The sequence below is a fragment of the Bacillus rossius genome, chromosome 1 (assembly GCF_032445375.1).
Source record: "Bacillus rossius redtenbacheri isolate Brsri chromosome 1, Brsri_v3, whole genome shotgun sequence".
Classification (NCBI taxonomy): domain Eukaryota; kingdom Metazoa; phylum Arthropoda; class Insecta; order Phasmatodea; family Bacillidae; genus Bacillus; species Bacillus rossius.
This window is the reverse complement of record NC_086330.1, coordinates 10,001,994-10,027,201: the sequence shown is the minus strand read 5'-3', so window position 1 is coordinate 10,027,201 and position 25,208 is coordinate 10,001,994. Positions and strand designations below refer to the sequence as shown.

General features: G+C 44.1%; 1 protein-coding gene across 1 annotated transcript in view; it reads right to left on the bottom strand.

Annotated features, from left to right (window-relative positions):
* Positions 1-2,890: 2,890 nt before the first annotated feature.
* Positions 2,891-25,208, bottom strand: part of LOC134528627 (SKI family transcriptional corepressor 2) — a 56,312-nt gene continuing 33,994 nt past the window's right edge. The window contains exons 2-4 of the mRNA XM_063362379.1: positions 18,432-18,540; positions 16,377-17,378; positions 2,891-2,980 (exon numbers count right to left, since the gene is read on the bottom strand). Coding sequence (XP_063218449.1) covers positions 2,891-2,980; positions 16,377-17,378; positions 18,432-18,540 — 1,201 coding nt within the window. The remainder of the gene's footprint in view (positions 2,981-16,376; positions 17,379-18,431; positions 18,541-25,208) is intronic.

Below are 25,208 nucleotides of genomic sequence, written 5' to 3'. Positions count from 1 at the left end.
GTCTAGGACCGCCAGCCCTGTCTGGGACCGCCAGCCCTGTCTGCGACCACCAACCCAGTTTGGGACCGCTAGACCGCCAGCCCTGTCTGGGACCGCCAGCCCTGTCTGGGACCGCCAGCCCTGTCTGGGACCGTCAGCCCTGTCTGGGACCGCCAGCCCTGTCTGGGACAGCCAGCCCTGTCTGGGACCGCCAGCCCTGTCTGGGACCGACAGCCCTGTCTGGGACCGCCAGCCCTGTCTGGGACCGCCAGACCTGTCTAGGACCGCCAGCCCTGTCTGGGACCGCCAGCCCTGTCTGGGACCGAAAGCCCTGTCTGGGACCGCTAGCCCTGTCTGGGACCGCCAGCCCTGTCTGGGACCGCCAGCCCTGTCTGGGACCGCCAGCCCTGTCTGGGACCGCCAGACCTGTCTGGGACCGCCAGCCCTGTCTGGGACCGCCAGCCCTGTCTGGGACCGTCAGCCCTGTCTGGGACCGCCAGTCTTTCCCCCGCCGAATATGTGTGGTGTCGACAAAAGTAGTCTTTGATTGAACCGAGAACTAGTAGTTGTCTGTGATGGCTGACGGGAGAAGCACAGAGAGGCGAAAATGACCGGAGATATCCCACCGACTTCTAGAGTAACGTCCGCCACTTTTCTCGCTTAGAACATCGTGTTGGCCCACACAGTTTTTTTTTTTTTAATTTGTCCCAAAAAATATCTGGCAGGGAAACTGACTACTAAATATATATATATATTTTTTTCATTTAAAAGTTATATTAATATTTTCTCCCCTGCGCTGTGAATAAATTTGTTGTAGGCGATGCCGGCACACGGGTACAAGTATGTGACGTGAATAGTTCGTGTAGATGGGAAGTTCAAAACTAGGCCGGGGACGTCCGCCATCTTGGATTTCTTCTTCTCCTGTAGATTCCTGGGCAGTTCGGCACAGGCGGGTGCGTCTTTAGGAATCCTCACGAGATTGATTTTTTCTTCTAATCGTCACTGTTATTCGTAATTTTGGTCTCGCAGTAGTTATATCGTAAACTTTAATAAATCATTAGAACGTTGTTTAAATAGTTCACAGATTCGTCCACAAAATAAATTTTTAACGCCTGAGTTTATTATCTGCTGTACAATTAGATAAACCACCCGGAATTGAACGTTCGAGAGAAACTTGCATAGATCACGGGGAAAGATAAACCCCCACCCCACCCCCCCCCCCGGGATAGGGGGGTGATTTCAAAACAGATTTTCGTCCATGATTCGTAATGACCTGTAACTATACGCACATTTTATAATGGCTAGAGACCTCAAAAATTCGCGGGTTCATTTCGTGTTATGCTAAAATTGAAATAATTATACCTTAGTGCTGCTTCTGCCATTGGTTCACTGTTAATCTGGAGGACTGAGGGCCAATTAGAGACCCTCACTCATAGAAGTGTCGAATCACAGGTTACCCAGTAGAGACGACTCACAAGTCAAGAGCCAATGTATAGTTGGCATTTGCCCGAGTGTGTAGAGGATATTGGAGTCTATCCTGATGTTCATTGAACCCGCGAATTTTTCCGGTCTCTAATAATGGCGCATGCGTAAACCCTCACCCTACCCATCTACATGCACAACTCGAACACACTAGGTGAGGCTTGTATTTTAAAACATCTCAACGTTTACCTTATTTTTCGTTACACAAGACTTTTCAAACCGGCATCCCGATTTATGAGTAAGGGCCGGAAGAATTCGCGGGTTCAATAACCTGTAGGATGAACTCCATAGTTTCTACGTACACTCTGTCAAATGTCACCCACTCATTGGTTGCTGTCTTGTGAGACGTCCCAACGTAGCAACCTGTGATTCGATACAGTTTTGGTTGGGTGTTTCTCATTGGCTCAGAGTCATCCAGGTGAGTTGTGAGCCAATAGCAGAGGCAGCACTGAGGTATAACTATATGTATTTTAGCCTATCGCGTAATGAACTCGCGAATTTTTCCGGTCTCTATTTATGAGTTGTATTCACGTACGTAGAAATGTTCAGAAATATAGTTGTAGAAATGTCCACACCAATAAGTATGAAACAAATGCATTTAACAATTTCCTAAGCTAAATGCGGATACAGAGAGAGGGAGGTGGGGGGCATAACCTGCAAAGTCCTTATCATAGTTTACAAAACTTGCTAAAGTATTATTTAACTGCAGTGCAATATAAGTTATAATAGGAGTTTTTTTTAAACTACAAATAAAATAAACGAAATTTTTCATTGGTAATATGTGTACTCAAATTCTATTAGAGAATGTAATTTTTTCCTCCCCTGACCGTGAATCTGGATCCGTCCTTACTTCAAACAAATACTGGAGAGATGCAGTAGATTCATGTGATGACTTCTAACTAGAGACCGGAAAAATTCGCGAATTCATTTCTCGATAGGCTAAAATACAAATAGTTATACCTCAGTGCTGCCTCTGCTATTGGCTCACAACTCAGCTGGATGTCTCTGGGCCAATGAGAAACACCCAACCATAGCTGTATCGAATCATACAGGCTGCTAAGTTGGGACGTCTCACAATACAGCAGCCAATGAGTGGGTGACATTTGTCCGAGTGTACGCAGAACTATGGAGTACATCCTGGAGGTCATTGACCCAGCGAATTTTTCCAGTCCCTATACTTCTAACGTGTCTTGATGTTCAGAACACACGGCCGCTGCCTCTGGACCAGAGCTCCGAAGTGGAAATGCCGTGTCTGCGGAGGGCTGATGTCTAGGCCCTTCCAATACTCTCGGTCGCGACTCAATTACACCTTTAACGGCCGGACGTGACCTTGCGCGAAGGCCCGCAGCCGTCACTGGCCCGGGGGCATGGAGACAAGTTGCCCTTAACGAGGTCTCGCATCCCCGCGAATTAACTTTCAACTTCGTTCTCACGCGGGTGCGACGTAGGGCAGGGGGTAGACGGACGGCTGCTGGCTCGACAGCTCGCCTGGGAGCGATAAAGCCTTCTCGCCTCCCCTCTGCCGCGCGCAAACCACGTGACGCATGCCCGCGGAGATCCTACTCCGGCGCTCATCAAGACCCACGACTCGCCCACACTTCTTTCAAGTTCGCGATCCTAGAACCCGGTGTGCGGCATTCGGTAGGAGCAACTTCGTGAACGGAAGTTACGTGGAACAGAAATCTGTAACCACAAAATCCGAAGGTGAGCAGTATTTTAATAAAAAAAATTTGTTTCTGTAAAGTTGGTTTACGGACGATAGTTTAACGTGACTACGTCAAAACAAAACATTGACGAAACGATTGCATACTTTTATGAATAAAATTGAATTTTTTATTTTAATAATGAAAGAATAAATACTTGACATTATACTAGTAATCATATTTATAAAATGTAAGAATATATAACCTTTATTGCCGAAATTGTTGTTGTAATAAGCAATGAAACCACATTAACTTTTCACTTCACTTTATAAACAGTCGACGAAACAGTTCACGTGGAGATGACTTGTAATTAATTTTAAAAACTGGCGTTTAGCTATAAAGTTTAAATATAATTATAATGAACAAGTATTCATATAAATAAACTGTAATAAAATATCTAACATAACCTATTATTACTGCACTCGCCGCCAGATGCTACTTTTTTTAATAATAAAAATAAATACTTGAAATTATGCTAGTAATCAGATTCATTTTCTTACGTACATTTTACGTAGAAATTATTTCATATTACACATTTATAAACAAAGTTTTAAATTTTCAATTCTGTCGGTGCGGCGCAAGCGTACAATGAGCGTAACGGGACATAGCGTAACGGAACAATGAGCGTAACGGGACACTTTATCGTGCGTGCAGCCGGCGTTCATCGATTTATTAGACGTCATCAGGTCAAAAAAAATTTGTTGTTTAAAATCGGGTTTAAAGTATTCTTTTTTCAAATCTTTTTGACGTGATAACGTCTTATAAATCGATGAACGCCGGCTGCACGCACGAAAAAATTATCACGTTCCGCCTGAGCCGAGCGTGCAAGAACCGGCCAACCACCGTGCGAGAAAATCTTCTATAATATCAAACAGGTTAAGGCGGACATTTTAACGAATTGTTCGTGATTATGTTTAAACAAATTATTTAAATTAAATTTGCAAAAACTGTAAATAATATTTGAACATTAATAGTCTATCTAAGTACTTATGCAATTTTTCATCAATGTTTTCTTATGACGTTATCACGTTATCACGTCATAACACGTTATAACTAGGGACTGGAAATATTCGCGAGTTAAATGCCCTCTAGGATTGACTCCGCGATTCCCTACATATTAGGGCAAATGCCACCTGCTCATTGGCTAATTACTTCCGAGACTTGTCAACGAGAATGCTTCCGATTCGATACTTCTTTGGTTGAAGGGTTTTTCACTGGATCAATGTCCTCAACATAAACTGTGAGCCAATCACAGAAGTAATATGAAGGTACAGCTGTTTGGATCCTAGCATAACGCGAAACGAATCCGCGAATTTTTCCGGTCTCTACAAATAACCCAATAACCAATGTGTAGAGACCTGTAAAATTCGCGGATTCATTTCGCGATAGGATAGAGTCCAAATACTTTTGACATTATTTTGCTTCAGTGATTGGGCCACAGTTTATCTGAAGGACTCTGGGCCAATGAGAAATCTTTAACAGAAGAATTAGCGAATCACGATCATTCCAGTCAACAGGTGTTACGAGTCGGTAACCAATCAGCAAATGTAATTTGCACGAGTGCATAGAGGATCATGGAGTCTATCCTTTAAGGATTGGAAATCGCGAATTTTACAGGTTTCTACCAATGTGCAAAGATTATTACAAATGACAATAGTTTGGATTGCAGTCTGCCACCGAATAGATAACTTAAAATTTGCAGGTACATAATTAGCGGAACTCTAGTGTGACTATGGTCGTAATAAATAACAAAACATCTTTTTTTTCAGTTTTGTCCATAAAGTGATTTCCCAGGGAGGGGATTTAACTCCTAGAAGGCTCTACGCTGGATTCACTAATATGACCTTTTACCAACGAGGATGACTACAAAGTTCACCCACAGGGCTGTTGCTATAAGTGGATCGCCTTAGTGATTGGTGAACGGCGAACGTAGACACACTCTCCCTCTCTCAACCAAAACCCAAGTAACGGCAAAGTGTCATTGGTGTTAGGCTAGACTCTCGGGTCTAAATATCCTTGTTTACTGGCAGATGACTTTGAGAAATAAAATAACTATAGGTTCGCGTGGTCCTTGTTTATCAGTAGGGACTGGAAAAATTCGCGGGTGTAATGACCTCCAGGATGAACTCCATAGTTCCACATACACTCGGTAAAATGTCACCCACTCATTGGCTGCTGTCTTGTGAGACGTCCCAACGTAGCAGCCTGTGATTCGATAAAACTTTGGTTGGGTGTTTCTCATTGGCCCAGAGTCCTCCAGGTGAGTTGTGAGCCAACAGCAGAGGCAGCACTGAGGTATAACTATTTGTATTTTCGCCTATCGAGAAATGAATTCGCGAATTTTTCCGGTCTCTATTTATCAGGAGCTATGGCGTGTGATATGTCTCTGGTCCCGTTGTAGATGTCGTTCAAACTGTCGTGTGTTTGGAGTTAAGGAATTCGAAATTATTATTATTTTTTTAAATATCATTGCTGATTGAAGAATGTTTTCAACATAAAATGATACACTACGGATTTCCTCGTGGTATTCTTAGAACCTCTCACGAACATGACTAGGCCTATACAGAGTGTCTATGTCTTGAGAAGCCATACCAATGACTGTACGCGTAAAAGACGGGAAGATGCTTACTATGTAACCCGGTTATATAAAAAATAATATCACTAGAGACTGGAAAAATTCGTGGGTTCAATGACCTCCAGGATAGACTCTACTATCCTCTAGAAACACTAGGGCAAATGTCAACTGTTCATTGGCTGTTGAATTGTGAGTCGTCTCGACTGGGTAGCGTGTGATTCGACACTTCTATGAGTGAGGGTCTCTAATTGGCCCTCATTACTCCAGATTAACAGTGAACCAGTGGTAGAAGCAGCACTAAGGTATAACTATTTGAATTGTAGCATTTCACGAAATGAATCCGCGAATTGTTCAGGTCTCTAAACATCGCTGATGTTTATATGTTTCCAGCTCTTCACGCAGACACCAACAGAGTGCGCGCATACAGACGACATCCAGGGAGATAAGTCGTAGCAAGTCCGAGCACAACTCTCGGCGGAAGGTTCTCTGGCATAAACCAGATTTCCGGGCTCAAGGGTGCAACGATGGGGGCCGTCTGTCAAACTTTCTCTGAAATCGTGAGTCGCGAATAATGGGAAATATATTTTTAAGTCTGTTTCTTCAAACATAATTTTTTAATGTGGATGCAGAAAAACCAATTCTGGTGATGTACAACCCATGTAGGTTTTTATAAATTGCGTGATGAATTTTTCCAATGAAAATTTGGTAAATTTCCCATGAACTTAATCTTTAAGTTTAAAAAAATGGATTACTGGTTGTAGTATCATGGATTCGTGGGAAGTATCATGAGAAAAAGTTGGTAAGTTAATTTTCTGAAATCCTCATTTTGTAATGATAAACGGGAAGAATGCAATTCCTGTGTCCAGAGGTCAGCAAGTGCAAAGCATACTTCCTAAGGAGTATGCACAGCACTTCGTTCTTTACATGACAATACGTAAAAAGTAGGGACCGGAAAAATTCGCGGGTTCAATGACCTGTAGGATGAACTCCATAGTTCTACGTACACTCGGACAAATGTCACCCACTCATTGGCTGCTGTCTTGTGAGACGTCCCAACGTAGCAGCCTGTGATTCGATAAAGCTTTGGTTGGGTGTTTTTCATTGGCTCGGAGCCATCCAGGTGTGTTGTGAGCCAATAGCAGAGGCAGCACTGAGGTATAACTATTTGTATTTTAGCCTATCGCGAATTTTTCCGGTCTCTAATGATAAGACACCCCAGGTTTCGATAAACTGGACTTCTTTTCCGACTATATCTCCACCATCCGTAATCTCCAGGACATGCCCGTGGCGCATCTCTGGACTATCCCTCGCAGCGGTCAGTGGTCTCCCCCCCCCCCCTCCGGGGCCCTAATCTGGCCCGCGTGACCTCCGACCCCTGCAGCAGCTCTGGACGAGGCCGGGTCGATCGGCGTGCGGTAATCCTGTCGCCTCGCTGCGAGCCGATGTTTGAATTTTTAACGAGCTCCGCACCTGTCCACGGGGAGGGAGGATCGGGGGAGGGGCCGAAGGAAGACGTCTGGCTGCGTCGGGGCGCCATTGTCGGACAGCGCTGGCGTCGTTATTCGCGGCTTAGCCCGCGACCGACCAAAACAACCGTGGGGGGGGGGGGGGGGGTGTGTCCCTCCCGTGCGCGACCTTTATGCCGTCGATCGCCAGAAGGGACTCCCAGAGCGCGAGGAAGCGCAGGACGCAGAAAAGTTAAATAACGACAGCTTTCGAACATCTCTTTATGAATTACAAAAGACACGGAAAAAAAAATAACGCAACGCAACCGTTCGCCGTATTCCAACTTCTTGCTATTCGCCCTGGCGTTCTTCGCCTTCAGATTTAAAATATAATCATCAAAAAAACTTTTAACAAAGCTTACGTTATGTGTTTATAAAGCTACAGGTTTCTTTTTAATACTCTATTCATGTTTTCATTTCATGAACTATCAAAAAGTTAAAGCAAATGATGCTTTTTAATTCTATTTATTAAAAAAAACATAAAGTATGAAAAGAAAACCGATGAAAAATTGTATTCTACAGTTTTAAACTTTCAAGTTGAATGGTTGATAACATCTGCATCCTGCTAGTTTTACAAACTTCCATAGCTTTCTTGCGTTTTTTTGAGTGTTGTATCCTTGTGTTTTTCAAGATGTTTTAAAACTCAGATTAAGGCCTTGTCTGAGTATCTACTTAATGTTCCCCAGCATGTATCCTTACGTTTCATTTGGATTTTTTTCCAACGAGCGTTATTCACTTCTCCGAACTCGATTGTAACAGATGGATAGTTTGTTTAAGCCTTAGGAGCCATGAGTAGAAATCCAATAGCCGAACAATAGAAATAATGCCCTGTAGAAAATCTACAATAGGAGTATTAGATCGGTCTTCGTCTCCGACTGGCCATCCTTTCCCTCGACCACATTGAAGAAGGAACGATCGGCGTCTCTCTGGGATAATGTTGCAGGAAGGATTTTGTGCGGTGTTGTTGCTGTCCCTTTCACTGTTATCTTTGTCTATTGACGTTATTGCTTATCTAACTTTCATTGCTAGCGGTATGGGTATTCTGAGAAATTCGCCCGATAAACCACAGTGAGTTTTTTCAGATTTAGGCTGTGGACACTCTTTTGACATGTGATTTTCATCACATTGTCTTCTCATTACATGTATGGGAGGAGTGTCCTAAACCTGACACATATAGCACTGGCTAATAAGCCCTCCACCACTCATCCAGGGTGGTTAAGTTGAAGAACCTCTGACAGTTACTATGTGCCTTCCAAAACTATGAGGAACAGAGGAAAAGGATGAGGAAAATCCCCTCTGCTTTCCATACGAATTACCTTGGAATGTTTGAAGCCATTGGCATTGAGGGCATCGGAGATATCCTCGATGGGTGTCTCAATATGCAACCTTAGCTTAACACCAATGACACTTTGCAGTTACTTGGTTATTGAGTCTTCGGGGAACCTCCAGGTATGGAAAAATATGCCCCATGCTCGCAACACTACTGCCATTCTATAATGGACCTCTCTAGAATTCATTTGAAATTTTGTAGATTTGGGGTAATTTGTTACCACAAATTTCCCTTTAAATTCATATTTGAGAGTCGCTATGTCTAAGAGGTAGAGGGGTAAGTGGCAGATTACCTTTGCACATGATTAGCAGAGACCGTTTTGGTTTATTGGCGAATGGAGTAGATGTAGGATTGTTGGTTAAGGTAGGCTTGGCACTGGGATTATTGTCTTTAAGGAAGATGTGTTTGTGGGAGCTGAAACATGGGTTGGTTCGTCATTAGTAACCGTCACGTGAGTTTGTTGCACTCCCAACGGGCCATGTAGTCTGTTTTCGCGCTGGCGATGCAGTTTGGAAGGTTAAAAAAGGCTGATAGATACCTAACTGCATGATCGATAGTCCAGTCATCATCATGTTCTCTCCAGTCTACTTCCTGTCTTTTACCCACTCGACCCTCTGTGGCATCCAACGGTTGGTGCGATTGAAGCACCTCAGGGGTGAGGACAGGGGCGTGATTTCTGGAATGTTGGCAGCAAAACATTAAGCCAGTTCAGATGATGTCATTGTAAAAAGTGGCAGACGACTGGGCGTAGTTGGCTTCTGGAGAGGCAGGTTATGTTTTGATCATGTTAAGATCACAGAAATTGTTGTTGGTAGTAACCCATGGTTTGATGGAGAGAGCATCTTTTTGAAGCTGCCTACTATTCAACGTGGTTGGGATAGGATGGACCTCTGTATTATCTCGAGTGAAGAAGAATTACAACTAAAATCTGGCCTTGATAGGGACACTGGGATAAATCTGGCTCAGGGATACTGAGCCCATTTGGTGGGGAGTAGCATCAATTTGAAGAAGCATCGGTGTGACCAGGTTGCAATGATTACCAGAAGTCATAAACACAGATGTTACTTGTTCTCCGTTTTAACATTCACCTTTGTTTGAGAAATATGGAGTAGTTGGTAAGAAGGTGGTAAGGAGGATGGGTAAGATACCGAAAGTGTTCGGGAGCATATGGTGGTGATGACTGTCTCGGTGGTCATGTTGACCATCAGTGAGGAGGTTCAAGGCCCTTGTGTTTCCTTGTATTTACTTCCTGGTGTAATCTGCGATTGCCTCTAATATATCAGACGATTGCGATAGAGTATGATTACTTCGTGATTGACTGGAGTGCCCTGCCGAACGTGAGAGATGATGGGAGTGTCAGTGCTCGGAATCATGACATCGATGGTGATCTTTCTCAGGAGATGGAGGTGCTGCATCCGAGGTACAGGCCATGAACCCCCCTCTCCGCCTCTGTTTGTTGCGACTGGTGTAATGAAGAATACTTCGTCGTAGACTGCGAGGCAAGTAGGCCCTGAGCGATGGTTTGAGCGGGCGTGGCACAAATACATTGGGCAAAAGCTGTTGAGGAATTCAAGGGCGAAAGTAACGGTGTACTGGGTGTTGATTGTACTGACGCTTCCTTGTCCGTCCTAGAAGGAGGTGTATAGATGTTTCAGGTACAGTAGATAATGTCGTGGTAGGGGCTATCAGCCATCATTTTGAGAGAAATAAGGAGGCTAAAGACGACATACATGTTGTATGCCAACGAAGGATAAATATAACTCGGCAATGGAAGTAAGGAACAATTTTGTAATTGTGAGTGCATGTCAGATAAAATCGACTGAATATTTTCACAATGAGATAAAGCAGCATTGGAGGAAGTTCATCATGAAGAACAGCAGTGGAGAGACGGACGGGCGAAAATAATTGTTCCTTGTTAATGTTGGAGAGAAGAAAACAATGGTGAGTGGAATGAGAGAAGGATTCCAACAATGGCTGCTTCTGGTTATTCGATTGGTCGCTCCTCAAAGCGTCCTCTTGCGGGCAGCTGTGGATGCAAGCAGTCTTGAAGTTCTGAAACCTCTTGTGGGTGGGGATGTTCACATCTTGGCAGAGTCGGGAGCGCGGCGAACAGCTGACCAGGGCCGTCGAGCGCCGCGAGGAGTGGTGGGCCCCTCCCTCCCCCCCCCCCCCCCCCAAAAAAAAACTCAGCAGTCGGACGGTGGTGTCAGACTTCTGAGTTGGCAGGCGACTTGTATGAGAAGCGGTTTTCGTAACAACCTATGGAGTCACAGCGCACAACTTTCCCGCCCCGTCTTCCTCGTAGTCTGATGGAGGCTCGACAGCGATCGCTGGATGACCAACGAGACTGCTGATGACTCTTGATGTCCCAGGAGTCACGCAGCTGCTTGGAGGAATAATACATAGGGACCGGCAAAATTCGCAAATTCATTTCGCGATAGGCTAAAATACAAATAGTTATACCTCAGTGCTGCCTCTGCTATTGGCTCACAACTCATCTGGATGACTCTGGGCCAATGAGAAACGCCCGACCAAAGCTTTATAATCACAGGCTGCTACGTTGGGACGTCTCACAAGACAGCAGCCAATGAGTGGGTGACATTTGACCGAGTGTACGTAGAACTATGGAGTTCATCCTACAGGTCATTGAACCCGCGAATTTTTCCGGTCCCTACCAATATTACATGGGGACGTGTATTTTTCGTGAAAAGAGTCCGGGACTAGCTGAGAGTTAAAACAGTGTATCATCGCCTGTGTTTAGGATTGGTCGAGTTTCTTGCTGGTAGGCTACACGTCTCCAGTCAACACACCAATCACAGTAATTCAGCGCGGAAGGAAAGGCTTCGTGAATGGATCGGTCAAATAAGGCAAAGGCCTATCATTAGAGACCGGAAAAATTCGCGATTTCAAATACCTATAGGATAGACTCCATGATCCTCTATGCACTCGTGCAAATTAAATCTGTTGATTGGTTACCGACTCGTGACACTTGTTGACTGGGATGATCGTGATTCGCTAATTCTTCTGTTAAAGATTTTTCATTGGCTCAGAGTCCTTTAGTAAACTGTGACCGAATCACTGAAGCAAAATAATGTCAAAAGTATTTGGACTCTAGCCTATCGCGAAATGTATCCGCGAATTTTTTAGGTCTCTACTTATCATGCAGACGATCGCCAATTACAGTAAAGAAACAGCAAAAGTGGGCATACCATATTGCAATTTTATTAGATGTTCAGATTTTTTTCGCGAAAAATGCCTGCCCCTACTAATACACTGCTCTGGCGGTCATTGTTGGAAAGACCCGAGGATATTCTAGGATGCCGCAGCTGGTTCTATGTAATCACTGAGATCTGGTTCGTTGCGTTTCATCACACTCGCTCTAGCGGCAAGTTCACAGACTCAGAGTAAGGTGACTTGCTCGGCGATTCGGGGAAAAGAGGTAACTTTTTTTTCGTAGAAAAAAATACGCTACGCAAACGAGACGCGAAGGGCAATACTAGAGAAGCATTCCGACGTCGGCAATTAATTAAAAGATATGTAGGTACCTGAAGAGGCCGAAAAATTTTATTCAGGAGTTTTAAATGTGTTCGAACGCCGAAGTATCGCTCATCTGCCGCCCGAACAAAACCAGGCAGTGGAAGAAACCGGAGTCAACATCCTCCCGGACCTCGGAGAGATTACGAGCGGACAGCTAAAAGGAAGGAGGTTCTGTCGATTCTTCAAAGATCTGGGGGGATCAGCGACAAAGAGAATAATATTATGATCCCTCTTCAAAACGCGGCATTGTGCCGCGGACGAAGTTGTTGCTCTGCGGGAGCAGAAACATTCCCTTCGCGACGTCTCCTTTCGGCGAAGCGAGCTTTCCCGCCTGTTGTCCGTGAGTCGCGAGTCGCTCGGCGCGGATCCATGATGGCTCGAGTCCTCTGCCAAGAGCGAGACAGATGCTTCTCTTTGTCCACGCATCCAGCCGGGAAGTGAGAGTGATGCTTCTCTTTGTCCACGCATCCAGCCGGGAAGTGAGAGTTTCCTTTACGCAGCGTCAGATCGTCATCGGGAACCGAATATCGCATCAGTAGAGACCGGAAAAATTCGCGATTTCAAATCCCTAAAGGATAGACTCCATGATCCTCTATGCACTCGTGCAAATTACATGTGCTGATTGGTTACCGGCTCGTAACACCTGTTGACTTGAATGATCGTGATTCGCTAATTATTCTGTTAAAGATTTTTCATTGGCCCAGAGTCCTTCAGATAAACTGTGGCCCAATCACTGAAGCAATATAATGTCAAAAGTATTTGGACTCTATCCTATCGCGAAATTAATCCGCGAATTTTACAGGTCTCTACGCATTAGTAGAGACCGGAAAAATTCGCGGACTCGTTTCGCGTTATGCTGGGATCCAAACAGCTGTACCTTCATATTACTTCTGTGATTGGCTCACAGTTTATGTTAAGGACTTTGAGCCAGTGAAAAAAAAAAACCTTCAACCAAAGAAGTATCGAATCGGAAGCATTCTCGTTGACAGGTCTCAGGAGTAATTAGCCAATGCGCATGTGGCATTTGCCCGAATATGTAGGGAATCGTGGAGTCTATTCTAGAGGGCATTGAACTCGCGAATATTTCCTGTCCCTACGCATCAGCAGTATTAAACACGTGGAGAGATACATATACGTTTGATTGGTTACAATAAACATACAGCGCAAGCCTGTACTCAACTGCAAATTTTTAATCATGACTAAATTTTTTTTTCAAACTTTTTATAATTCAGTAAAATTAAACAAGATGCTAAGTGAAGTTATAGCCTTTTAATAATGGCAAAATATCACCGATGAACAGAAAATTTTTTTTTCAGTGTATTTCGATTAATTATTATTTCTTTCTGAATAGTAGGTATATGGTAAAATAAATCCTATATAATTTCAATAAAGATATATTTTATTGGATAAAATTAATCTCATACGAAAAAAATAAATATTTTCACGTGTAGAATAACATACAAATTGAGAAGAAAATAAAAGCTATCTTTGTTTGAAAAATTGTAATTAGAACTATTGGGCTTCATATGTATTAACCAATATATATTTTACGTGTACATTCATATTTAATTTCCACAATAAAATAACGAAATGTCTTCTTTGTTCTTCTGCAATGTTACAGTTAATAAAATTTTTATTTTTAGCATTTGATTCAAATATATTAGTGAAAAAACTTGTACAGTCTGAAAATACAAAATATAAATGAACTTAATTAAAGTAAATATGAAATTTGTTCATTTTGATTGGCTCTAATGAAATAAATTTAGTACAGAAATAAAATTTAAACTTAATTTTCCTTTTAATGATGGGAAGTAGACACCCTAAATGCAGGCCAAGGGGAAAAAAAGAGGCTTTTTTACTCGGCAAGAAAAGAAAAATTACCCACCATGCGAAGGAAAAACTTACAATGATTAACGGAAAAAACTTAAAACTTAAAAAAAGTTAACGAAAATAATCACCAAAGCTGTTTGTTTCTATTAGCAGATATTTTATTTTTCCGCTGATTTTGTATTTAAACATTAATTCTAAATTTCGTAATGCCGGATCCCATTGAGGGTCCTGCGATAACACTTACTCTTGTTAAACTACTTACTTCAACAATAATTAGCCATACTACACATTATAAATTAATATTTTTTCCTTGACTACATAAGTACTTAGGTAAACGACTTCGTAAACAAAAATAGAAATTTAACAAGCAGTCAGACAAATATGTCTTGAATATTGTTTCACTCTTGGTAAGCGTAATTTGTTTTAACTATGGAAAAGATTATCGAATATAAAACAATAGACGTTTATTTTGTTTTATTGCGCTTATTAATGTGCGCAGGTAATACTGGAAAGCTATTAAGGGAACGGTTTGCAAATAACTTTTAACTGATGTAGGTACTGGGACAACACAAAGCATAAATTTCCGGGCAACAATCTGAACCCAGTACATATTCATGCGAACATTTTTATAACGATACAGTTGCTTTCGTGTAAATGTACAAATTTACATACATCTGTAAATTCAATTAGATTATTTCAGTTCCATTTACAATTATTACATCGCACCAAATGTTTTTTTTTTTAATTTTAATTTATAGCTTAGTGCCATGATGAGTGCCTTGGTTTGCAAATTTCCGTTGAGAGTATTTGTGGTGAACTGCATTACAACTTAAAGTAAATTTGTCGTACAGTTCCCAACATCATTTTTTTTTTAAATACTATCACAAATATTAATAGTAATAAAATATTTCCAATAATGATGTGTAAACATCATAGCTCTCGATATACGGCATTTGATAGGAGTAATTTCGTGATAACGGAACGAAATTCGATTTACAGACGTGGCACAAAAATGGTGAACCCACGTGTAGCAACATTAATCCGCATATAGTCACTGTCGTAAACATTAGTGGGCACACCAAACGTGCCCAAAGAAACATTAAGATAATGAAACTACTCTGGAATATATTTGGTAAATTTAAATATTTATAGTAAAAAGTAATCCCAAGTTTTAAAATACGTAAGAAAACTTGCATTATACTGTTGATAATATATAGTCTTTCCAATTCCTAATTGTGTCATTAGCGCAGTAGTAGAACGCGCGCTTGTAAACCTCAGCGACATGAATAAATTTCTCATGAGTGGAAAAGTTTTATTTTATGTTTAATAACATTATAATGTAATAATGTTGAATTAGTTCAATAAGGATAAGATTTTTGTTTGTAGGAAGTATTTGCAGACTGATTTCAGTCGTTTGAACAAAAAGAGGTAGGTATATAAACATATACTTAGTTTTATAATGTGTGTTTTAAAATGTTTCAGGTTAATATATTAGTAACACCACATAAGTATAATTTCTAAACTGTGGAGAAACATTATAATATTCACTGTTAAGTGAATTCTAACCAGATGGGCAGTGCTTTAATAAAATTCCTTATCGAAAATCAGGTCCAAAACAGGGGTTAAGTATTTTTTCAAGTCTTTAGATATCTGTACCTCTAAGGCATAAGTCTCTAAAAAGTGTTTAAAGAGTTTCAAGAAGAACCTCACTTGTAGGTACTCAACTATTTTCTACCCAAAATATGTAAGATTTGATACATCGCGCTACTAATCGTAATTAGTATCTACTACGTTTTCAACTGAAATCATCTTGATGAAAATGCAGCCGAACTTTCATCCTATATAAACAAAATACACTGTAGTTTCTTTCAGGGATGTATATATATATATTTTTTTTTCCTTTTTTGTGTCATTAAAAGCACCGGTCTCTATTCATCCTTTGAATATATATACTGTATAGAAGTCGCCAGCCCATGTTAAAATTTCTAATACGGTTTTGAGGTAGTTGGTTAATTCACCGCCGCAATCGCCACCATCTCTAGGGCATTGACTTGTGGTGGTCCCTGGCGGACTAGTGTCGAACTCTTCAAACACTCCTTCCCCCTCCCGCTGAACGACCTTGAGCTGCAGTGAATGATGGGTGGGGGGTGCGGGGAATGACAGCGGGCGACAGAGCTGCGCTCTAACGTGTAAATAACAACTAAGACGATACAGGGCGTTACGGCAGCGCACTGCAGCGGTGAAGTTCCCAAGCTGCACATCATACGCTTCTGAAAAACGTAGAGTAAATCCTATCCACTCGCGACTTCCATACAGTATATATATCCAAAGATACACCGCAGATCTTGGTGTTGCAGGCCAATAGGAAGGACTTGAAGCGGCGATCGTGTCCATGGTTAGTGGACGCGGCGGGTCTGGGGTCTGGGGTGACTGACCTGCGCGCCGGGGCTGGCGGGGCGGGCCGGCGGCGGCGGGTCGTCCTCGGTGCTCTCCACGTCCACCGTCTCCTCGTCGCTGTCCGGCGCCGGGACGCTCGCCGCCGGCAGCACGGGCCGGAAGGCGGACGGGTACAGCCGCCCCAGGTCGGCGGCCGGCGGCGGCAGCGGCGGCGGCAGCAGCGGCGCCGCGACGCGCTTGCCCAGCCAGGGCCAGGGCGGGAAGGGCAGGTGGTGCGCCTTGACGCCGTGCTGCCACACGTAGTCCACCAGCAGGTCCGGGAAGGGCGGCACGCGCGGGGGCGGCGGGGGCGGCAGGGCCGGCGGCGGCGAGCCGGGGGCGGGCTTGGCGAGCTTGGCCGGCGAGGCGGAGGATGAGGACGAGGAGGCCAGCAGCCGCTTGCGCGTGCCGCCGTTGAACATGGCCTTGACGTCCTCCCAGGCATGCACCACCTGCTCGGGGGGAGACCCGCTGAGGCGCATGTGCCGCCTCCAGGAGTTGAAGTTGGCGGCGTCGGGCTGCACGTAGCGCGCGGCGGGCGACGCGCGGTGCGAGTGGAAGATGAACTTGTTGGGCGAGAAGAAGAGGCCGCAGTGGGCGCAGCGGATGCACTTGGCGCGCGAGGAGTTGTAGCGCGCCGGCAGGAAGGCTCCGCGGCAGCCCCAGGCGCACTCGTGGTGCACGGCGAAGGCGAAGTCGTCGGGCAGGCGCGGCGGGGAGTTGTCGCCGAGGAAGGACTTGCAGAGGCGCTCCGCCTCGCGCCGCGTGATCATGCCGCAGCGCCGCGAAGACACTGGCATGGCTCCCGCGCGCCGCAGGATCTCCAGCTGCACCGGGGTGCACTGCACGCACGTGATGCCCAGCGCCACGCGCCGGTTGTGGATCTCGTTGTAGCTGAACTCCTTGAGCAGCGTGTTGGAGATCTGCGCCAGGCACAGGCGCTCCTGGCCGTCGATCACCAGCGACACGATGGGCACGCCGTACAGCAGCACCGAGCCCACCTGGCGACAGCGACACCACCCCTCACCACACACACGGTGACAGTGGCGGATCCAGGATCTCGGTTTGGGAGGGGCTTGACCCAGATGAGGTTAGGCTTCATCAAGGCAAACACTAAAACAATAGTGGACCCAGATGCTTTTGGATGGAACTTGAGCCCCTTGACCCCCCCCCCCCCCCCTCAGGATCCGCTACTGCACGGAAATATCACGCATTCATTTAGTCACAAACATTCGCACTCTCGCACTGTGTTCGTGATTGGCCAGCATTTACGTGGACACGCCCCTCTATGACCGTGAGCCAACGACGCCCAGCTAGGAGAGAAGTAAGCGAATCGGGTAGTGCCAATTAACGAGGATAAACATGCTCTCGCTAAGAAATCAAACCAATGGGAAAGCGAACATGGGTTGAGCGCACCTATTATCTTAAATTCTACTCTGAAGCCAGACGAATCTGCGAAAGTTCCGGGTCTCTACCCATGACCACGGCTGCTCCTCGAGCTGACTCCACAGTTACCTCCGAGTGCTCCTGAAACCATGCCTTCCAACCTGCACTGCTAGAAATTACACACGGATCATCGAGAAATTTCCTGCTATCTTCGTTAATTAACGATAACTCAGTTATTTTACTCTCAATATGAATCCAAAAGAATTATTCCAGGTACACTAACAAAACACCAATAAAAAAAAGGGGGCTGTCTGTAAAGTCGGTTTACGGACGATAATTTTACGTGATAAAGTCATAAGATAACATTGATGATAAATTGCATTTTTTTTTAAATTTTCAAATATTATTTACAGTTTTTTGCAAACTTAATTCAAATAATTTGTAGTAACAATCGACAAGTAGCTGGAAGAAACTCACCCAATCACGAAACACAGACGGTGCTACAGTGTTTTAACTTTCAATGAATCTCGAAATCTTTTTCGCGAAATATGCATGGCCCTATACATGGGTTTGGTGGCAAGCTAGTTCACGGTACAACTGCTAGCTCGCCTGAAACAAGGCGCGACCCAGAGCGACCGTGGCGGGCAAGGGGGGAGGGGCGAGCTCACCTGGTTGGGGACCGCCGCCAGCTGGGGCTGCCCGCCGGGAGGGGGCCTGTCCCCGGGAGACCGTCTGGCCGCGTCGCCCGGCGGCTCCGGCGACTCGCTCGCCATGTTCCTGCAGGAGAAACAACCACACACCATGCCTGCATGCCTTCCGAAACACACCGACAACAAACAACCTACGTAATAATTAGAGACCGGAAAAATTCGTGGATTCAATAACCTTCAGGATAGCCTCCATTATCCTCTGCATTTCTCAAGCAAAAAAGTGTTTTCATTGGGTGCTAACTTGTGAGGCGTCACCAATAGGTAGCTTGTGATTCGATGATTGTTTGGTCGATAATCTCTCACTGCCCCAAAGAACTCAAGTTAAACTGCGAGCCAATAGCAAAACCAGCGAATTGTACACGTGTTTGGATTTCAGACTATCACGAAATTAATCCGCGAATTTTTCCGGTCTCTAGTAATAAGTAGGGACTGGAAAAATTCGCGAGTTCGTTTCGCGCTATGCTGGGATCCAAACACTTGTACCTTCATATTACCTCTGTGATTGGCTCACAGTTTATGTTAAGGTCTTTGAGCCAGTGAAAAACCTTCAACCAAAGAATTATCGAATCGGAAGCGTTCTCGTTGACGGGTCTCAGACGTAATTCGCCAATCAGCATGTGGCATTTGACCCGGATATGTAGGTAATCGTGGAGTCTATCCTAGAGGTCATTGAACTCGCGAATATTACCAGTCTCTACTAATCGTAATTAGTATCTACTACGTTTTCAACTGAAATCATCTTGAAGAAAATGCAGCCGAACTTTCATCCTATATAAACAAAATACACTGTAAGTTTATTTCAGGGATATTTTTTCCCCCTTTTTTGTGTCATAAAAAGCACATTTAAAAAATTCTGTATTTTTGACGTGACAACGTCTAATAAATCGATGAACTCCGGCTGCACGCACGAAAAAATTGTCCCGTTAAGCACATTTTTCCATTACGTTGTGTCCCGTTACTCACATTGTTCCGTTACGCTGTCCCTTTACGCTCATTGTACGCTTGCGCCGCATGTATCTCTGTTCCACTCGACTGTTTATAAAGTGAAGTGTAAAGTTAATGTGGTTTTCATTGCTTATTACAACAACAATTTCGGCAATAAAGGTTCATTATTCTTGCATTTTAAAAATCTGATTACTAGTATAATTTCAAGTATTTAATCTGTTATTACTAAAATAAAAATGATTCAATTTTATTCATAAAAGTATGCAATCATTTCATCAATGTTTTGTTATGACGTTGCCACGTTAAACTATCGTCCGTAAACCAACTTTACAGACAACCAATAATTTTTTTTTCTTCCAGGTGTGGCCGACCCTCATTGGCCGAGAGTTGGAACGAGCCTATTGGCTCACAGACGCACACGGTCGCTCAAGTGGAGGGGTGGAGAGGTGGAGGGGGGGTGGGGAATTCGCCACATAATCTCTCTCTCGTTGTTTCTCAATTTGCGTCGCTACCAGGGGGGGGGGGTGGGGGGGGGGCTGGCCCTCGGAGGGGATACGGAGTCGTGGAGTGAGTGTTGTTTGCGAGGGTTGGTGGTTGGGGGTGGAGCCGGGAAGAGGCAGCGGGTCAATTTTAATTGGAACCCACCCCCCCCCCCACCACGCTCCGAGGGGAAGGGGTGCCGGTAGGGGCGGGAGTAATTCAATTTGACACTCCCGACGTCGCGAATGCGTTAAACAAACTGTGCAGTCATTGTCGTGGCGGAAATTAAATTTCCCGCCGCTCCTAGCTCCCGGGCGGGCGGGCGCCGCTGCTGCCAACTTCGACAAATTAAACCGCGCAACTTGTAATCAAAAGTGTTCAAAAATTCCTGCTCTCTCGAGTAAAACTTCATCAAATTTCTCCGCCCGGAACCTATCTTTTATTTATCTCCAGTTCTCGGTGAGTATTTACGAGTCGAAATTCTAGTTCTTGGTGCACAGAGAAAACTGTTTCTTTTCACCCTACCTGAATTTTTTTATTTTTGCGCCACGACAATTTTTTTTTTAAATTGTCGAATATCCCTAGAGAATTCGTAACCAGCCTTTTTTCGTAAATTTAATGTGAACATTTTTAATAGTGTAACAAGAAATAAATTGTTCTCACTAAGAATAGCCAATGTGAAATCAAACGTTGGTAGAGAAAACACAAGGCTTTGAATTTTAGTCAGACACCAAACGAATTCGTGAAATATCCGGGTCTCTAGCTATCATTTTAGGTTTGCATATAAATCTCTCAAATAATAGTATGTATACACTGTAAAAAATTTGTACTTTTTACAAGGAGAATCCTTGGAAACCCAGTTGCCAACGATATCATTTGTAAAACTGCTAGTCAGAGCATATGGCACAAAGCTGTACCATGCAATTTTAAAATGATATCGTTGGCAACTGAGTTACCAAATGTTATCCCTGTAACAAGTACCTACAACAAAATTCTCCCGTGAATGACTACAAAATTAAACAATGAATATGCCGCATGGCCCGTGCTTCAAGATGGCTACTTGGGCTCTCTGTCAAAACGGCACAACAAGCATCAAGTCTAACGCACCATTTCTAAACTCCACAAATACTGGGTGTCCATAAAAGAAAATTCCAGTTTAAATGGTATATTATAACAGTATATTTTAGACTATTTACAACAAATCAGCATACATCAAACTGAAGGTAAACTAACCTAGTTTTACTCCCACAAGTGTTCAATACGTGCACCTTCAGTTATACGGCTCACATCCAACCTAAAAGTCCAATTCTTCCCACACTTTGGTTAAAACTCCAAAGTAATGGAAGCTATAGCCTCTTCAATTCCGTGCCTCAACTCTAGCCAATCATTAGATAGCGGCTGAACGTAGTCACGATATTTTATAACGCCTCAAAGAAAAGAATAATCGCATGGCGTAATGTCAGGTAAACGTGGAGGCCAGCGGAAAAGAGCTATGTCGTCTCGACCATTACGGCCAATCCAACGATCAAGGACTTGGACGTACAACCACTCTCGTGCAAATAAATTACAATTGGGAGGGGTCTTCATCCAGTAGCCAAATTTAAGTTTACACGTTCCACCCTCTACTAATTGGTAGGGGCATGCAGATTTCGCGAAACGATTTCGAGACTAGCTGAAAGTTAAAACACTGTAGCATTGTCTGTGTTCCGTTATTGGGTGATTTTCTTTCAGTTACATGTCGATTGTTACAACACCAATCACAATAATTCTGTACGGAAGCAAAAGCGTCCTGAATGGCTCGGTCAAATAAGGCAACGACTTCTCTCGCAGACGGCCGCCAATCACAAGGAAGAAACCACAGTTGCGGGTATACCTTTTTTGCAGTCTAATAGGCGTTCAGATCTTTTCGCGAAAAATACCTGCCCCTAATAATTGGGGAAAGAGCAATTCTTTCAAAAGATAAAAACAACAAAGCTGTATTCGCTCATGCGCTGATCTGAAACTGTTTGAGTTAACACTCTACAACGCTTACAGTTGGTACTACTGAATGTTACAACAGGGACACGCTGTATACTGTGTCGGGTGGTTCGTGAATTCGGAGCGCAGTGGCGTGAGAGCGCGCTCCGATTGGCTGGTTAGTATGGAAACGCGGTTATACCCGCGGAGCTGTGATTGGATTGTCTCCGGCCGGCGCGGCGGTGCGCATGCGCGCGCGAGCGAGCACACCCTGACACCCGCCCCCGCCTCCATCGGCGGGGCCGCCGGTCAGCGGGAACATTCGGGGAGGAGGCAGGGCGGAGCAAAGTAGAGCGGGTGGGAGACACCATCCGCCCCTCAATGCTCGGAGAGTTGGCCGTTCAGACAAGTGGTCATTCGGACAAGTGGTCCTTCGAACAAAAGGAGCTCGGACAAGTGGTCATTCGGACAAGTGGTCCTTCGAACAAAAGAAGCTCGGACAAGTGGTCATTCGGACAAGTGGTCCTTCGAACAAAAGGAGCTTGGACAAGTGGTCATTCGGACAAGTGGTCCTTCGAACAAAAGGAGCTCGGACAAGTGGTCATTCGGACAAGTGGTCTTTCGAACAAAAGGAGCTCGGGCAAGTGGTTATTCGGAGAAGTGGACACTCGGACAAAAGGTAGCCCCCCCCCCCCCGAAAATTTCAGTGACCAGCAGCAAATATAAAAGGGTTGGGGGGGGGGGGTAGAATTTAAAAAAATCAATTTCCGTGCCATGTGCGCTATTAATTTTTTTTTCTAATTTAGTGTAAAACATTAAAATATTATCGGCAACTTACGTCCGAAATAATTTTTTATACAATCAACCATTACTAGGGACTGGAAAATTTCGCGGGTTCAACAACCTCCAGGATTAACTCCATAGTTCTACGTACTCTTGGTCAAATGTCACCCACTCATTGGCTGCTGTCTTGTGAGACGTCCCAACGTAGCAGCCTGTGATTCTATACAGGTTTGGTTGGGTGTTTCTCATTGGCCCAGAGTCATCCAGGTGAGTTGTGAGCCAATAGCAGAGGCAGCACTGAGCTATAACTATTTGTATTTTAGCCTATCGCGAAATGAATTCGCGAATTTTTACGGTTCTACACATGAGGTGTGCAGAGCTTAAAAAAAAAAAGGACGCGATTAGAGTACTTGTCGTGATATCCGAGTGGGGTCTGTTTACGAAAAACACTTGGGACTGGAAACATTCGCAGGTTCAATGACGTTCAAGACAGACCACACACTTCTATCCACTATTGGCTAATGACGTCAGTTTTTGGCTGCTGACTTGTGAGTCGTCTCAGCTGGTTTGCCTGTGATTCGATACTTCTTTGGATGAGAAGCCCGGATGAACAGTGAGTAGGCCAATAGCTAAATCAACTTAGAAGTATATGTATTAGAATTCTAGTCTAATGGGTACGAATCCGCGGATTTGTCCGGTCTCTGCGGACGGGTAGTTCGGTATTTTTCAGGACTGTGATAATGGCTGAAACGCGTATTTTTTTGATATTTATTATGCATAAGGGAAGGCATTTTGCCCGAAAAAACCTGACCGCGTAAGAGACTGCAACTAGGTATACCCGTACCAGCGGTTTCTTCCTTGTGATTGGCGGCGGTCTGCGAGAGAAGTCGTTGCCTTATTTGACCGGGCCCAGTCAGGATGCTTTTGCTTCCGCACTGAACTACTGTGATTTGTTCAGTAACAATCGACATGTACCAACAAGAAACTCACCCAATCACTAAAGACCGGAAAAATTCGCGGAATAATTTCGTCATAGGCTGAAATTCAAACTTGTGTACATTTCTGCTGGTTCTGCTATTGGCTCGCAGTTTAACTGGAGCTCTCTGGGCCAATGAGTGACTATCGACCAAAGAAGCGTCGAATCACAAGCTACCCAGTGGAGACGCCTCACAATTTAGTACCCAATGAACACGCATGTTTACTTGAGAAATGCAGAGGATAATGGAGGCTATCATAGAGGTCATTGAATCCGCGAATTTTTCCGGTCCCTACCAATCACGAAATACAAACACGCTACAATGTTTTAACTTTCATCTCGTCTCGGAATTTTTTAGAGAAATATGCGTGCCCCTAATTATTAGGGACCGGAAAAATTCGCGTTTTCAATTACCCCTAGGATAGACTCCATGATTCTCTATGTACTTGTGCAGATTACACTAGCTGATTGGCTACTAACTCGTGACAAGTGTTAACTGGGAAGCTTGTGATTCGATACTTCTTCTGTCGAACGTTTTTCATTGGTCCAGAGTCATTCAGATAAACTGTGGCCCAATCACTGAAGCAGCAAAAAAAGGCAAATGTATTTGGATTCTATCCTATCGCGAAATGAACCCGCGAATTTTTCAGGTCTCTACTAATTATTAGAGACCTGTAAAATTCGTGGATTCATTTCGAGATAGGATAGAGTCCAAATACTTTTGACATTATTTTGCTTCAGTTATTGGGCCACAGTTTATCTTAAGGACTCTGGGCCAATGGAAAATCTTTAATAGAAGAATTAACGAATCACGATCATTCCAGTCAACAGGTGTTACACGAGTCGGTAAGCAATCAGCAGATGTAATTTGCACGAGTGCATAGAGGATCATGGAGTCTATCCTATAGGTATTTGAAATCGCGAATTTTTCCGGTCTCTACACACACATGTGTGCAGAGCTTCAAAAAAAAAAGGACGCGATTATAAAGCTGCTCGTGATATCCGAGTGGGGTCTTTTTACTAAAAGCACTGGGGACTGGAAACATTCGCTGGTTCAATGACGTTCAAGACAGACCACACACTTCTATCCACTATTGGCTAATGACGTCAGTTCATTGGCTGCTGACTTGTGAGTCGTCTCAGCTGGTTTGCCTGTGATTCGATACTTCTTTGGATGATTTGCCTGGATGAACAGTGAGTAAGCCAATAGCTAAATCAACTTAGAAGTAGGCCTATATGTATTTGAATTCTAGTCTATTGGGAAACGAATCCGCTGATTTGTCCGGTCTCTACGGACGGATAGTTCGGTATTTTTCAGGAGTGTGATAATGGCTAGAAACCGGAAAAATTCGCGAGTTCATTTCTCGATAGGCTAAAATACAAATAGTTATACCTCAGTGCTGTCTCTGCTATTGGCTCACAACACACCTGGATGTCTCTGGGCCAATGAGAAACACCCAACCTAAGGCCTTATCGAATCACAGGCTGCTACGTTGGGACGTCTCACAAGACACAGCAGCCAATGAGTGGGCGACATTTGACCGAGTGTACGTAGAACTATGGAGTTCATCCTGCAGGTCATTGAACCCGCGAAT